The sequence below is a fragment of the Callithrix jacchus genome, chromosome 12 (assembly GCF_049354715.1).
Source record: "Callithrix jacchus isolate 240 chromosome 12, calJac240_pri, whole genome shotgun sequence".
NCBI lineage: Eukaryota > Metazoa > Chordata > Mammalia > Primates > Cebidae > Callithrix > Callithrix jacchus.
In genome coordinates, this window is record NC_133513.1 from 67,646,326 (window position 1) to 67,662,009 (window position 15,684).

Sequence of the window (15,684 nt, forward strand, 5' to 3'; positions counted from 1 at the left end):
CTTTATCCTGAGCAGAGGGTGTGGCCATGACAGCCCCTTCTTCCTTGCCGGTAGAAAGCCCTGACCTCAGTCAGCTTTGCTCTCCTCAGAAATGCCAAAGAAAGGAGATGAAATTGGCGGAGGTGGACTGATTATTCCCTAGTGGGCTGAGTCAGGCTCCCAATCCTCAAAGAACTGTTTACTTTCTGCAACTGGGTTTTCCTGAGGGCACGATGTAGCGACCACTGTGCACCGTACTTGGATTCAGAAGACCCGGCTGCAAGTTTGGACACGACCACTTACCAGCTACGTGACTTCAGGCAAGCCACTTTAGCTTTCTGAGCTTGTTGGCTTGAAAGAATGAGCCTTGATTCTGTTCCATTATCTGTACTATTCATATTTAAAGGTTGGTACTTCAAGAGACACTCTTTAAAAAAAAAAAAAAAAAAAAAAAGGTTACGAGAGTTATCTACTGACCCGTTTCAGCGGAGGTTCAGTAAAGATCTCCCAGGACTGGCCCGAGGCATTCCCAGGCCTCCCCGCAGCTGCCGCCCGTCCCCGCCCCCACACCATTCCCTGCGCACCACAGGCTGATGTAGCGTAGCTCTTAGGGGGAGGTGTGAGTCCTTGGAAATCTCCGAAGAATTTCAGAGGGTCAGTCACTCTCATTTAGTCTAACGTGCTTTCAAGACTCCTCGAAGGGCCCCTCCTCCACCCGCCTTCCATTGGCCTCCTCTTCCGGGAAGGGTGGCAGCCGGAGACCTCGTGGTTCTCCCTCGCTCAGGCCGCCCCCGGCCGGCGTCTTGCCCTCCGCGCCCTGCTGGCTGGGCACGCACTTGGGCGTCCAGGAGCTCCCCCTCGGGGCGGCGCGCGGCGACCGCCGACGGGTTTGGCAGCAGCGCCAGTCGCCGGGCGGCCAGGGCAACTCGCCCGCCTGCCGGTCCGCCCACGTGCGCAGAGAGGAGCGAAGCGCGATCAGTCGCCGCGCCCGCGCTTGCCGCCGGTGGGTGCCTCTCCTCAGGGGCCGGCGGGGACCATAACCCAAGCCCCTTCGCCGGGACCCGCATTTACATAATTCGGCTTCTCCCCCTTCTTTCAGACTCAGGGCTGGAGATGCGAGTCGGGCTCCCCTCCGAGGCTTCGTCTTGCCCATGGTCAGCGCGGGGGCCGCGGGACCCGCCGGAGCGCAGGCGGAGCGGGCTGGCGCACGTGGTAAGAGCGCAGCTATCTTTCTTTTCTTTTGAAATAGGACTTTGCACGTTTTTGCTGGGGGGTGGGGTATCTACTAGGGTACTAACGTTGCTGCGATTTCTTTCCGTGTCCTTTTAATCCCCAATTGGTAAAGAGCGCACAGCGCAAGCGGGAAACTTTCCCAAATGTGCCCTGGGTGACTGAAGTCAAAGAGATGGCTGGTCGCCAAAGACCAGCTTTTTTGGAGGGAGAAGAGAAGCAGAGGGGTGGAGGAGCGGAGGGAGAGACCGCTCTCCGCCGCCCCAAGGCCCTGAACGCGGTGCGCAGGGCCTGGCGAGAAGTGGCGCAGGGCGGCAGCGGTCGCCGCAGGTGAGCGACTGGAGTGCCGCCTGCAGCGCCGCGCTCCCTCCACGGCGTGGCGCCGTGGCTCCTGCCCGCTGCAGCCCACAAGAGGCTAGGGCCGCTCCGGGCCGGGGGTGAAAAAGGGGCAGGACAGGCCGGCGAGGCTCACTGCGCATTATCCCTGGCCTCCGCGGCTTTGGAGCGGGAAAGGGCTGGGACAGCTCGCAGCCTGCACAAACGACCATGAATAATGAGCCATGCAGGCGGTGGTGCGCTGGGCTTGGGGACCCAGGACCAGCCTCTTGTGGGGCCTGGGCCAGGCCGGGCTACCCATACGGGCTGGGGCGCACCCGGAGGTAGAAGCTTTGCGCCTAGCAAGCCAAAGCCTGCTGCCATTTGCACCTTGGAAAAGTTTTTAAAAATTGCTTTGGGAACTAAATAGAAAGGTTTCTACTTTCAAAGTAAAACGAGTGGGTGGGGGGGATGGAGATGGCGTCTTGAAAGTGGCATTAGAGATGCCGCCGGCCGTCACTGAGGACCGCGCGGGGCTCACGGAGGGGTGTTTTGGAGAGGGAGATAAAATATTTCTCCTTGTGCATGTATTCTGGCTCGGGTGAGGGCAGGGCGTTCCCCTAGATCATGGGCTCTTGGGGTCAGGGGTGTTCTGTGGTGGCCAGGACAGATAGTGAAGGTCAGGACAGTGTCTTCACATAGCCTCCTGTCCGGCGAACCCGGGTGCCCCCTCTGCCTCCGGGACACTGCTGGCAACACGGACGCGCGGGCGCACTCAGTCAACAAGGAGGTGTGTAGTGTAAGGTGTGTGAGTGGGTGTGTGATGAGGGCAGCGGGGGCGGGAGTGTGTAGCGGAAGTGGAGCGAGTGTGAGTGTGTATGTGTGTGTGGAGGGACAGGGTGAGTGTCCAAGCTTCCATCTGGACGCCCCCACGCAGCCGACCGCCCAGACGCGCCGGGAAGGGCGCCCGCTCAGCGCAGCAGCTGAAGGGGGGCGGGGAACGCGCGGGCAGAGGAAGGAGGGTATCTCCGGCTGAGGATGTCTCTCGAAGCTCCCTACAGTTATTCTGCTCCTCCTAGGGTTTACCCTCCCAGTCTCAAGGTGCCCAAAATACTTAAACAAACAAACAACCCAAACCTGTTCCGTTTTCGCTCCTGTATAAATAGAACAGACTTTCCAAAAAAGCAATACGCATTCACTCTTATCACCAGCCACTTCTTTCCACCAAGTAATTCAGAAAAAAGCAGTCAGCTTCCGTGAATGCATGTAGCTTTTTTTTTTTCTTTGCTGCCTCCTTTTGCTTGCGGTTTTGAGCTGCCAAGAAAGTGAGTAGGGGTTTGACTGTAGTGTCTCGGCTCCGCTCGGTTTCTTTCCGAAGTTTAATTTTCCGGAATGGCTCCCAAACAAGGGCTAGGGAGGCGGAGCCGCCAGGACCGGATCTTCGCCTTTTTTGGAAAGTCCCGGAGAACCGGAATTCATCCCCGCCCGGGGAGGCTGAGCTGCAGCCCGGAGCCGCTTGCGCTCTTGCTGTGGCTGTGGCGGGGTCCGTGGCGTGCCCTCTCCCACGCGATCCCTGCTCCCCGGACGCAGGCTGCAAGCTAGGGCTGCGCGCCCGGGACCCCAGCAGATCCCTGCCGGCTGTGAGCTGGGAGTCGCGAGCCCGGCGGAGCCCGCGCGGTGGAGCCCGTGTATGCAAATTAGCCATGTGACGGCAAAAGCCGCCTGGCCCAGCCCTGTTCCTCAGTCCATATATGGGCAGCGACGTCACGGATATTGAAGACCTGCCCATAAATACTTAGAGCAACACTTTCCGTCTAACTGAGCGAGCAGCAATTGATTAATAGCTCGGCGAGGGGACACACTGACTGTTATAATAACACTACACCAGCAACTCCTGGCTTCCCAGCAGCCGGAACAGACAGGAGAGAGTCTGTGGCAAATAGCCATTTTTCTTCTTTCTTAAAAAACAGCAACTTGTTTGCTACTTTTATTTCTTTTTTTTTTTTTTTTTTTTTTTTTGGTGTGTGTGGTGGTTGTTTTTAAGTGTGGAGGGCAAAAGGAGATACCATCCCAGGCTCAGTCCAACCCCTCTCCAAAACGGCTTTTCTGACACTCCAGGTAGCGAGGGAGTTGGGTCTCCAGGTTGTGCGAGGAGCAAATGATGACCGCCAAGGCCGTAGACAAAATCCCAGTAACTCTCAGTGGTTTTGTGCACCAGCTGTCTGACAACATCTACCCGGTGGAGGACCTCGCCGCCACGTCGGTGACCATCTTTCCCAATGCCGAACTGGGAGGCCCCTTTGACCAGATGAACGGAGTGGCCGGAGGTAAGCCGCGTGTCTTCGCAGCCCGGGACCTGAGCGGCCGGGAGGTGGTGGGTGGGGTGCAGTGGGTGTGCGAGAATCGGAGGAGAGGATTGGGGCTCCAAGTGGACGGTGCTAACTGCACTGGCTTTGGAGACTGGAAGTGGGTGTAGGAGGAACCTGCGATAGCAGAGACTGGGGCGCGCGGGCAGATGCGCCAGGTCGCCGGCAAACCGGCGTGCGTGCGCCCCGGCGCGCCCAGTCCCCGGGCGAGCGCAGGGATGCGGGGTGGAAGAGGCGCCCTCTCCACCGAGCTTCGAGGCTTGCTCAGGCCCTCTGGCCAGAGACACTTCGACCTCCCCTCTCCCGGGGCAGGGGCAAAGTGATGGTAAAGTTCGGGGCTCCCGGGGAGAGCTGCGCGTCTGGAGAGCCGAGCGGCGGAGAAGCGCCAGGGGAAAGCGTCGGTAGCTCCCTCCCGGGCAGAGCCGACTCCAGGAAAATCTAGGAGCGCTTCCCTTATGCGGCCTGGAGGCGCGCCCCCACCTGCGCGCCGCCCGCTAAGTTGAGGGGGTTAGCGAAGCGGGGGCTCCGGCCGGCGGAGGCAGGGAAGTGGGTGGTGGAGGAGGGCGGGCAACGGGCGGGCAACGGCGAGAAGCAGCCCCCGGACTGCCGAGGGAGGCCCGCGGGGGCACCGGCAACGCCAGTTTCCTTGGCGATGCCGTGAAAAGTCGTCTCCCAAGGCCCCCGCGCCTTCCTCGAAGCCAGGCCACTGGCCTTGAGTTGAGGCTGGGACGCGCGGGTGTCGGGAAAGGCGGGGAAGATTGGGAGGGAAGGGAAACCTATGGACTCCTTCCTCTACAGCCCCGATTCCTTCCAGCAGCTCTCAGCTGAAGCGCAGCGGGAGAGGGAGGGAGAGAAGGCACCAGGCGCCGGGGATGGGGAGCAGCCGGAAAATCACCCACCCCCTTCTTGGGCTCTCCTCTGGGTTTGGCACCGTGGTGGCACTGGCTGGGACAGGTCGATTCTTGGTGGTGTTTTGGTGCCTCAGCCGTGGAACCCCCAGGCAAAAAAAGAGAGAGAAGCTCCGGGCAGATGGGGATTTTTAAATATTTTTGTTGCTGTTATTGGGTGTTTTTTTAAAATTGGGGACTAGAGCCACAGATGACTGAGGATGGAAGGGAGTTGGGAAAAGCTCATTCTGCTTTTTTGGAGGTAGTTCTTGAGTTCCATACTGCCAATGGGTTGCCACAGTGGGATCTTGGGCTAGGTAGCCTCTTTTTACTGTCTGTGGGCCTCAGTTTCCCCACATTTTGGACTTCGCCCCAGCTCTTCAGTGCCAAGACTCTGGGCCTTGGGAATAGACCCATGTGAGTGGGGATGAAAAGGGAGTCCTGGCTGTATTCTCATCGCTCCACCTCCTTTCTGCCTTTTCCCTCCTCAGATGGCATGATCAACATTGACATGACTGGAGAGAAGAGGTCGTTGGATCTCCCATATCCCAGCAGCTTTGCTCCCGTCTCTGCACCCAGAAACCAGACCTTCACTTACATGGGCAAGTTCTCCATTGACCCTCAGTACCCTGGTGCCAGCTGCTACCCAGAAGGCATCATCAATATTGTGAGTGCAGGCATCTTGCAAGGGGTCACCTCCCCAGCTTCGACCACAGCCTCCTCCAGCGTCACGTCTGCCTCCCCCAACCCACTGGCCACAGGACCCCTGGGTGTGTGCACCATGTCCCAGACCCAGCCTGACCTGGACCACCTGTACTCTCCGCCACCGCCTCCTCCTCCTTATTCTGGCTGTGCAGGAGACCTCTACCAGGACCCTTCTGCATTCCTGTCAGCAGCCACCACCTCCACCTCTTCCTCTCTGGCCTACCCACCACCTCCTTCCTACCCGTCCCCCAAGCCAGCCACGGACCCAGGTCTCTTCCCAATGATCCCAGACTATCCTGGATTCTTTCCATCTCAGTGCCAGAGAGACCTACATGGTACAGCTGGCCCAGACCGTAAGCCCTTTCCCTGTCCCCTGGACACCCTTCGGGTGCCCCCTCCACTCACTCCACTCTCTACCATCCGTAACTTTACCCTGGGGGGCCCCAGTGCTGGGGTGACTGGACCAGGGGCCAGTGGAGGCAGCGAGGGACCTCGGCTGCCTGGTAGCAGCTCAGCAGCAGCTGCTGCCACTGCCTATAACCCACACCATCTGCCACTGCGGCCCATTCTGAGGCCTCGCAAGTACCCCAACAGACCTAGCAAGACGCCAGTACATGAGAGACCCTACCCGTGCCCAGCAGAAGGCTGCGACCGGCGGTTCTCCCGCTCCGACGAGCTGACACGGCACATCCGAATCCACACTGGGCACAAGCCCTTCCAGTGTCGGATCTGCATGCGCAACTTCAGCCGTAGTGACCACCTCACCACCCATATCCGCACCCACACTGGTGAGAAGCCCTTTGCCTGTGACTACTGCGGCCGAAAGTTTGCCCGGAGTGATGAGAGGAAGCGCCACACCAAGATCCACCTGAGACAGAAAGAGCGGAAAAGCAGTGCCCCCTCTGCATCACTGCCAGCCCCCTCCACAGCGTCCTGCTCTGGGGGCACACAGCCTGGGGGTACCCTGTGCAGCAGCAACAGCAGCACTCTTGGTGGAGGGCCGCTGGCCCCTTGCTCCTCTCGGACCCGGACACCTTGAGATGAGACTTGGGCTGACATACCGGCTCCCAAAGGTCCTGGATTCCCTTTGTCTACTGGAGCTGCACGACAAACACTACCACCCTTCCCTGCCCCTCCCTTCGTTGGGCAAAGGGCTTTGGTGGAGCCTAGCACTGCCCACTTTCCACCTACAAGCACGTCATTCCTAAAACTTAGCCCATTCTAGTCTCTCTTAGATGAGTTGACTATCAACCCAAGGCAAAAGGGAGGCTTAGAGGGCGATGGGGTGGGGGCCCCTGGCCAAGAGGGCTGAGGTCTGACCCCGCTTTAAAGAGTTGTTTGACAAGGTTTTGCTCCCCGCTTCCCCTTATTTTGACCCCTCCCAGGCTTTTGACCCTGGATGTCAGGGTTGATCTAAGACGTTTTCTACAATAGGTTGGGAGATGCTGATCCCTTCAAGTGGGGACAGCAAAAAGACAAGCAAAACTGATGTGCACTTTATGGCTTGCGACTGATTTGGGGGACATTGTACAGTGAGTGAAGCATGGCCTGAATGCCACACTCTGTGGCCCTTGAATGGCAAATCAGAGCATATCTAGTTGTCTCAACCCTTGAAGCAATATGTATTATAAACTCAGAGAACAGAAGTGCAATGTGATGGGAGGGACATAGCAATATCTGCTCCTTTTCGAGTTGTTTGAGAAATGTAAACTATTTTTTCAGTGTATATCCACTCAGATTTTGTGTATTTTTGATGTACACTGTTCTCTAAATTCTGAATCTTTGGGGAAAAAATGTAAAGCATTTATGATCTCTTGAAATGAGTCAGAGGTTAACTTATTTAAGGGGGATGTACATATATTCTCTGAAACTAGGATGCATGCAATTGTGTTGGAAGTGTCCTTGGTGCCTTGTGTGATGTAGACAATGTTACAGGGTCTGCATGTAAATGGGTTGCCTTATTATGGAAAAAAAATCACTCCCTGGGTTTAGTATGGCTGTATATTTCTGCCTATTAATATTTGGAATTTTTTTTAGAAAGTATATTTTTGTATGCTTTGTTTTGTGACTTAAAAGTGTTACCTTTGTAGTCAAATTTCAGATAAGAATGTACATAATGTTACTGGAGCTGATTTGTTTGGTTATTAGCTCTTAATAGTTGTGAAAAAAATAAATGATCTATTCTAACGCAGAACCACTAACTGAAGTTCAGATAATGGATGGTTTATGACTATAGTGTAAATAAATACTTTTCAACAATATTTTTGTTGCAGAAGTCATTTCTGAAATACTTACTGGGTAGGAATTAGATAGTCATTCAATCTCTGTGGGACTATTTCTTAAAAACAGCAGTAAGCACCAGTGAAAATGCTTTGACCAAGCCAGGGTCTCCAGGTCTTCTTTGCTAGCCTGTGGACACCAACCCCGAAGGAGGCTCCATTCATACTCAAACACTAGTGTTCCGGGGATTTCCCCCATGCATTAGTGTAAAAGTGGGGAGGCGTTGTTTTGACTCATTGTTCCGTTGTCTCTAACAGCCTATAGCTTCTCTGTGCTCCTGAGTGGGCTCCGGAAAATAAATACTTATAAACAAGTGCCCACTCGGAGACTACACATTTGCAACCACTTTCAGAACCCTGACCAGGGTCTGCACTCAGACGAGATGTGGCTTTGTGGAAAGTGTGGTGGCGTGGTCAAGCTGGAAATGACTTTCAGCTTCCAGGATTAGTCTCACGACCACAGAAAACTTTTTGAAAAGCACTATCATCTCTTCAGATCTAAAATGCTCCCAGACGCTACTGATGACAGCATTAATGGGTTGTCAAAAGGAATTACCCAAGGACTCATTTCACTCCAACCTTCACTTCCCAATTGATTACCCTTATTGGAAAGGATCATTGAACTGCCAAAGGTTTGGTGGGTCTAGAAGTGACTATCAAAATAGCCACTCATTAGATAAGAGGTGCCTCAAAAAAATTTCAAAGATAATCTAAACTAAATAGGCCGATATAGTCCTCCATGGTACTGAATAAGGATTTGCAAAGAATATACTATATGGTTCATTTTACTGCAAGCCTTTTGTAGTGATTTAAAAATATAAATTCACCAAAAAAATAGTTAATTTAGCAGATGATGCCTTTAGGAAGTTATCTTTACTCTAAAATCTGGGCCTAAATATCATTGAAGTTCACCCACTTCTGGATCCTTACACAAATTTAACATGTTGCAGCAGCGTCCACTGTTTAGCTGACATCTGAAAATCCGTTTGTCTATTTGCCCTTCAGAACCGTTGAGACTCCCTCAAACTCAACCTGTATTTCAGAATAGCCGATGGTAATAGCTACTCTGGAAACCACCTTTTGCCTTTACCAGCACTGGAATTTGAGATCAAATTTGTGGAGGGAATTAATCCCTTTCTTTTATGGCTCTTCTCCATCCCTATTTCAAGGATGTAGAATCCCTCTATTGCTACGAAACACAGGTTTCAGAATTTGTTTCAGATTTTTCTAGTGACTGGTGTTTTCCCATTAGTTCCTATTTCCCTGCTTGTCGGCATAGTATCATCCTTGCTTGTCCAACTTTGGCACGTATAAGACAATGCCACATTTGGATAATTACATGTTTTTAAAGGATACTTCCCTCCTACCAAGATTTCATTATATTAAAATATAGTATACCCAAATTTTGTAAGGTATATTTGTCTTGCCAAATTCTAGAGTATCTTCAATCAAGATAATCTAAACAATCACTTACAAAGCAGTTGACTAAAAGTCACCTCAAAAATTAAATAGAAGATATTTTGATGACAGCAAAATTGATTACATAATCACTTTCACCCTGATATGGGCTTGGTGAGGTAGCACTAACACACATACCATAAGGAACACCACACCTCAGCGTTTTCTCAGAGCCAACTTTGTGGCTTTTACTATTAGATTTCAACACGTAAGGTCAGTATCTTTAATCAGATTTTGGTCTCTGCTTAAAATGTTCAGAGTGCTTCCTGCACATGCCTCATTATTTACATTGCTCAAGAAATAAAGCATAGAAAAATGTCCTATAATATTGTACATACACTTTACAGAATATTATTGATATTTTTGTTGTTGCTGTTAGTTTTCAAAAGTAACTTCTGGAGAATAAATTCCTTAAAGATTCATAATGCTTTTGAGATGGTTCAATTCGTATTAAAAATGGGTTGATTATACCTAAGTAAAGTTTATAAATGTTCATAAACCAGGCTATTTAATTTCATTATCACAGCTGCTAATAAGATTAAGGCAAACTGTTTCCTATCTGTTAAAAAATGGCTGCAGTGACATTTTAACCATTCAATACCGTGTGTGTGTGTGTGTGTGTGTGTGTGTGTATGTAAGTGTGGTCAGCATCAACAAAAGTCCCAAAAATGCTGCCAGTAGAAGCTAAAACTAAACAAATTCTACAGGAAAACAAAGCAAAAAACAAGGAAAGAAAGTAAGTCCTAAACTCCTTCCAGAATGAAAGTATTTTTGTTTTCTTATATAGTACTATCTTATTTTCCTTAGTTAAATACAAAGTAAGCTTTTTTCTATTACAGCAAAATAGTCCGATTAGACATAAACTAGCTTCAGATGTGTTTTCCCTCATGCTGTCTCAAAGCTCACTCTCAAGGAAATAAACTATTTTTAAGTGTATGTTACTACCTGGGCTTTGGAAATCTGCAGAAGGCCATTAGTTTTTAGTACAACATAATCTTACATTATACGTTATGAACCTTTAATGGTAATCAGACAGTAGACATCAGAGCAGGTAAGCTTTTCCCTAGCCATCTTGCAATAATCAAGATTTATCTCTAAACAATTTTAAACATGCTTTTATTTTCCATTAAGTACACTGATTTTTTTTTTTTTTTTTTTTTTTTGAGACAGAGTTTCGCTCTTATCGCCTAGGATGGAGTGCAGTGGTGTGATCTTGGCTCACTGCAACCTTTGCCTCCCGGGTTTAAGTGATTCTCCTGCCTCAGCCTCATGCCCAGCTACTTTTTATTTTTAGTAGAAGCAGGGTTTCACCATGTTGGCCAGGCTGGTCTCCAACTTCTGACCTCAGGTGATCAACCACCTCAGCCTCCCAAAGTGTGGAGATTACCAGTACACTAATTTTAATCCAGAAATGTAACCATCCCCAGATTTGGGTTTGAAGATTCAGTATCTATAAGGGACTTGACAAATGGTTTCCTTCTTTGAGGGCAGATGCCTCATTGCAATGGAAGTGATCAGTGACTGGCTTCTGTATATACACTTAAGTTACTTAATTACTTCTGTAATTGCAGGTCTTTCATTTAGAGGTTAGAGTTGGAAAGCAATAGGCAAGCCCTGAGTTAAAGATATATCGCTTCTTCATTGGGCAGTAGAGCTAGAGCTCAAGATTCAGAAATCAGTAACAGGAGTAATGACAGAGTACTCCCGAGATGCCAGGACTGAGGCGCCTACAAGGAGACAATGAAAAGGGGGAATAAAAGGTGTGGATTTTGAAAAAATTCAGGCATAGTAGTGTTAAAGCTCAGAAATCCCACTCCTGTTGACAAAACACGTATTATTTAAAAAGTAGGCTATGACTTTCACTAATAAATAGGAGTTGGTGTAAACGCAACCCATTCGAATCATGCTTAGTAAAAAATCAATTATAATAAAATAGTAAGTAGGTACACAATACTCTGCGTTGATATAACTGGCCAGTGATAGAACCAGATACTTTAAAAGCTTCGGAAGCATTTAGACAGACAATTTCTCACCCATGAGACAATTATTGCGTTTATTATTCATCACAAAAGTGATTTAATACCATTGTGCTCATTAGTCTTTCCTAGGGAAGATGACTTTTATCCCACAGTTATTAAAACATTATCTGTATTGGAGGGGACTATATGGAAACACAATAGCAACACACAAAGTCAGTTATGACTAACAGTTTATGCACACAGGTGCAAGATTACTTTCTGCACCACGTTTTGTCTTTGTCTTTGTAATCAGCATATTACAAAGACACTATTCCTTAGTGGCTCACTAATACAAGGTACATTTTGTTTACTCAGAATTTATTAGTGAACCAGAAGTTTCACGGTTCTTATTGAACTAAATATTGACATATCATACTGCTGTTTTGGCCTGCAACAATTTCGGTTACTCTTTTGAAAAGCACCTTAGGGTTTTTCTTCCAATTTGCTTTGTAATTAAAAACTTAAAAAATTTTTTCATAGTAGTCATAAAAATTCTTCCTTTATTACTGTCCTACAGTCAGGATGAGTTTTTGTAGGTTAGGTTAATGTACTCCAGGTTGTATTATAATACATATGTTGCTATTAACAACCTTTGTAAGCTAATCAACCTTTTGCTATAATATAATCCAAAAAAGTATGTGATTGACAACCACATTCATTACTGTGCTATGGAAAAAAAACCTTTTATTTTGTAAAGTTTTCTAAGAAAATCATTTGCATATCTAGAATTTATTTTCAAACTAAGTGGCATGAAGAACTGCTTCAAACTGTCCCCAAAGGCATTTTAAACTACAGCAGAATGTGGAGCTACAATAAAACAATTTTAGCAACCCTGGAGGAAATGCTTGGTACTATGCCTGTGTCAGGTTTTATAACACAGTGGCATGTCCTGTTGAATAGGTATCTTTTTGTGTTTTGTTTTGGTTTTGTTTTTAAATCACTCACCAAGTATTTGCTTTTTAATACTATCTTAAAAATTGGGAACAAATACTCCCTCATCCTGGGTCTCTGTAACACAGTGTGCACAAAGAGGCAAAGGCACATACTGTTTCTCTTAATACAGGGTCAACATTCCACCAATAGTAGCAAATCTCCCTTTATTATAGATATTAGAACACTATCGCCACTTGGGCAAGTCAATCAAGAGGGCTTAGACGACAGCTGGGCAAATTTTAATGTGTTTATTTCTACAATTTGTTTTTATTAAAAGTTTTGTGAAAAAAGAAATCCTATAAATAGTAAAAAAGGAGAAACGGTGCTCCATGGTCTGAAGCAAATGGAGTCAATACATCTGTAAACAAGGTAAGATTGCTCAGACTATTAAAAGCACAAAAATAAAACGAGTCACAAATAGCAAGACTGTTCAAGAGTTGGGAGTGGGAAATGGGAAGTGTTTAATCCCAAGTTTTGGTGCCCTAAACTGGTCAGTAGTATAGTTAATTCTCAATTCTCTAGCTGTGGTCATCTGTGCCTTCTGTGCCTTCCTACAGAAAACCACTGTGCTCAGTCGTTTTAGGGACAGGGCTGGGACAACACTGCCAGCAACACAGCGGTAACCACCCGAGTCAGGAACGTTAGAGTTCCAGAGAGAATGTGAAACAGTTCTCAACATAGTATTTCTCCCTACTTTTACAGTAAAATATTGGAAGTAAATAAAGATATGAAATGCAACAGCTGGCTAGGGGTGTTTTACATTCAGTTGTTTGGAAGCATAACAGATTCAGCTCCTTTGAATCTTCCCGTTAGAAAATATAGAATTACTCTATCACCTTTTGAAGTGCAGTAAGACAAGAAAAAAAGTCATGTGAGGATAATACAGTCTTTGCATTAAAGGTGAATCTGCAACATGAAATCTGCTCAACTCACAGATCTGTAGATTCATAGGGAAGATAAGCTCTAAGTGACGGTGTCACAGAGACATGCAGGTGCTGAATTTCTTAGTAGATGCTGCCTGAGTAAACCAGATGTGGTACTGGGCAAAGGGAGGAAAGAAAATAAATCTTGTCCTCTACATGCATAGTTATGTTTGAGAGTAATCCCCAAACTGAAAAAGCCATTTAATTTTCACAAGGAATTAATTAGGCAGGCCAGCTCACTTTAAACAGTAGCTCATCTCTTTAAACCTAGTTTTTACCAATGACTTGAACCAAAAACAATTCAAACCACTGGGTCGTGCACAGTCAATAAGTTAAAACTCTTCAGGAAAAAAGGGCATAAGGGCATGAGTGGAAAATAAACCCTATTTACCTAAGGGGTAGGGGGTGGGAGGAAGAAAACCACTTAGTATTTTGTATAGAATGGGGAAGAGAGGATGATACCTTCATTATGGCTTTAGGATGGAAGCGCTTCAGATAATCCCCTGCCCCACTCCCCCAAATCAAAGCCCTGGTGGCAGTGACAGAACCAGGAAAACAATCTAGCCTCCCCGCCCACCCCGCCCCCATAACCGTGCCCGGCGGCTGCTGTCCAGTCGCCCGTGCTTCCCAAGGCTGCCGAGGAAGCGGCTGCTGCTCATTCCAGTAGATCCAACGCCCGGGCTAGGGGGTAGAGACACAGCCCTTGTGGTAGGGTAGGGCACGTCTTCGGCCCACCGCTCCTGGGCGCCGGTGGCTTCAAGGGAAGACCTTAGGACCTGGATAGGGTTCTCCCTCGCACCAGAAGTCATCGGCCTGCGGGGTCTCCAGGAGCCACACCTCCCGGGGCAGGTCACAGGCTGAGCTGGAGGCCTCCTTGGGCCTGACCGGCTCCAGCACCCGGTAATAATGGCAGTCCCGGCCGTCGTCCGGGTCGTAGGGCGGGGCCAGGATGTCCAGGAAGGCGGCAGGACCTTCCACGGCGTCGATCTGGTGCAGGTTGTCCCGGTGCGGTGTGAGGACGCAAGGGCCGCTGGCTTCGGTGTACTCGGCCCGCGAGCGCAGTACGCCCGGCCGCACGGCTTCCCGCTCCCGGGGCTGCAGCGGCGGCTCGAACTGCTGCTCGGGCGGCAAGGCCCGCGGCCGTTGCCCGCCTCCCGCGTCCAGCTTGTCCATGCAGCTGATGCGCACGGTGCCGTAGAGCACCTTGAGCATGCCGTGCATGCCCGGGTGGTCGTGCAGCGGGATGGACGTGCCGCTCTTGAGCAGGAACACGCCCAGGCTGAAGCCGTCAGTCTCGTAGATGTGCATGTAGGTGACGGGCGGCAGGTTGGGCGGCAGCGGCTGCAGTGTGGCCTTGCGCGGGGCGATGTTCAAGTCCTCCGCGCGGACCTGGGTCAGAAGGCTTTTCAGCTTGCTCAGGTTCTCAGGAAAGCCCGGTGGCATCGGCGCCTCCGGGCCAGACGCCGCGCCGCGATCGGAAGCGCCGCGGCCGCCCCCGCTGCCCCGGAAGGTGAGGCAAGCCTGGCGGGCGATCCGTTGGATCAGGGAGGCCATGTTGTCTCGGGGCATGGTCAGCTGCTCCTCCACTTGCCGGGGCCTGCCCCCTCCTTTCCTCCGCCCCTTGCGGTCCCCGGCGGCCGCCACGGCTGCCCGCAGCCCGGGTCGAGGCGGGAGGCTCGGCAACCACCCGACCGTCGGGCGCGCGGCACCGCCGCCAACCTCAGCAGCCACGCGCCCGCAACTGCCCGGCGCGCTCGCCTGGCGCCCCCTCCGAGCGCGCAGGCGCACACCCCACACCCCGCACTCACGCTCCGGGAGCAGGTACCGGCCGCGCGGACGGTGCCAGGCTTTTCCTTACGTCCGGAGCTCCATTCATGTGGCCCGCACCTACGACGGTGGCCGGGCGCCCGGGGAGCCCTGCAGAGCATGCCGGGACTTGTAGTTCGGCCTTCCGCTTGAGCGCTAAGCGAGTTCACTTTGTTCATTGGAAAAGGGAAGAACTATTACACGTGTTGGGTATAAAGCGACCTTTTCAGGGTGCAGAGGTGTTTTTCTTGTTTTAAAAACGATGAATCAGTTTGCAAGAGTGGCCACTTGACTACAACTCCCGGCATCCCCCGCAGGGTGGGGTGACGCACTTCCGGCAGCTGGCCTGCGGAGTAGTGGAGGTTCTTGGCCTTGACAAGGAACAGGGCAAGTAGGGTCGTTAACCTTCTGGCGCCGCTGGAGCCTGGTTAGCCATCCAGGGTCGCCTTCCTTTGGCCTTGCCCCTGGGAAGGAGACTGTTGAATCAACCTTAGCTCCTCGTAGCCGCCTAGGCAGCACTGTCTCCCACGGGAATTGCAGGAGGGCTCTTCTGTAATTTTGTGTTTCACAGGAGGGAAGGGGGTCCAGGCCGTCCTCTGTGATCACCAAGGCTACTCGGCCCAGCTGGGCCCAGCTGTTGTTTGCATTAGGACCTGATGACGCTGCCCTTCTGTTTACAGAGCACGATAGCTTTTTGCTGGAGGGACTTGAGGCCATTTGCGGTGGTCGTGGATTCTGAACACTAGTGGTTATCAAATCTTGGTTTGCCTGAGAACGGGGAGGGG

At 50.5% G+C, this 15,684-nt stretch overlaps 2 protein-coding genes across 6 annotated transcripts; one reads left to right on the plus strand and one right to left on the minus strand.

The window, feature by feature from the left end:
- Nucleotides 1–956: 956 nt before the first annotated feature.
- EGR2 (early growth response 2) lies at nucleotides 957–7,743 on the plus strand. Of its 5 annotated transcripts, none has more exons than XM_078345854.1 (4): nucleotides 957–982; nucleotides 1,079–1,191; nucleotides 3,643–3,851; nucleotides 5,269–7,743. In XM_078345854.1, the coding sequence occupies exons 3-4, from the start codon at nucleotides 3,683–3,685 to the stop codon at nucleotides 6,519–6,521; spliced, it is 1,422 nt and encodes a 473-aa protein (XP_078201980.1). In that variant the 5' UTR covers nucleotides 957–982; nucleotides 1,079–1,191; nucleotides 3,643–3,682; the 3' UTR covers nucleotides 6,522–7,743. The 5 variants fall into 5 exon arrangements, with proteins under 5 accessions (XP_078201980.1, XP_035124170.1, XP_078201981.1 ...); XM_035268279.2 differs by having other exon boundaries at nucleotides 3,743–3,851; XM_078345855.1 differs by lacking the exons at nucleotides 957–982; nucleotides 1,079–1,191 and adding an exon at nucleotides 3,341–3,642 and having other exon boundaries at nucleotides 3,743–3,851.
- Nucleotides 7,744–11,244: 3,501 nt separating this feature from the next.
- ADO (2-aminoethanethiol dioxygenase) lies at nucleotides 11,245–15,002 on the minus strand. Its single transcript, XM_009009873.5, has one exon. The coding sequence runs from the start codon at nucleotides 14,660–14,662 to the stop codon at nucleotides 13,850–13,852; it is 813 nt and encodes a 270-aa protein (XP_009008121.1). The 5' UTR covers nucleotides 14,663–15,002; the 3' UTR covers nucleotides 11,245–13,849.
- Nucleotides 15,003–15,684: the final 682 nt, after the last annotated feature.

Bases quoted from the DNA above. Each gene is read 5' to 3' on its own strand.
- EGR2 (XM_035268279.2), top strand. From the start codon at position 1,093: ATGCGAGTCGGGCTCCCCTCCGAGGCTTCGTCTTGCCCATGGTCAGCG. The intron at 1,192-3,742 runs GTAAGAGCGCAG...TTTGTGCACCAG, and splicing joins GGAGCGGGCTGGCGCACGTG to CTGTCTGACAACATCTACCC. The intron at 3,852-5,268 runs GTAAGCCGCGTG...TTCCCTCCTCAG, and splicing joins GATGAACGGAGTGGCCGGAG to ATGGCATGATCAACATTGAC.
- ADO (XM_009009873.5), bottom strand. From the start codon at position 14,662: ATGCCCCGAGACAACATGGCCTCCCTGATCCAACGGATCGCCCGCCAG.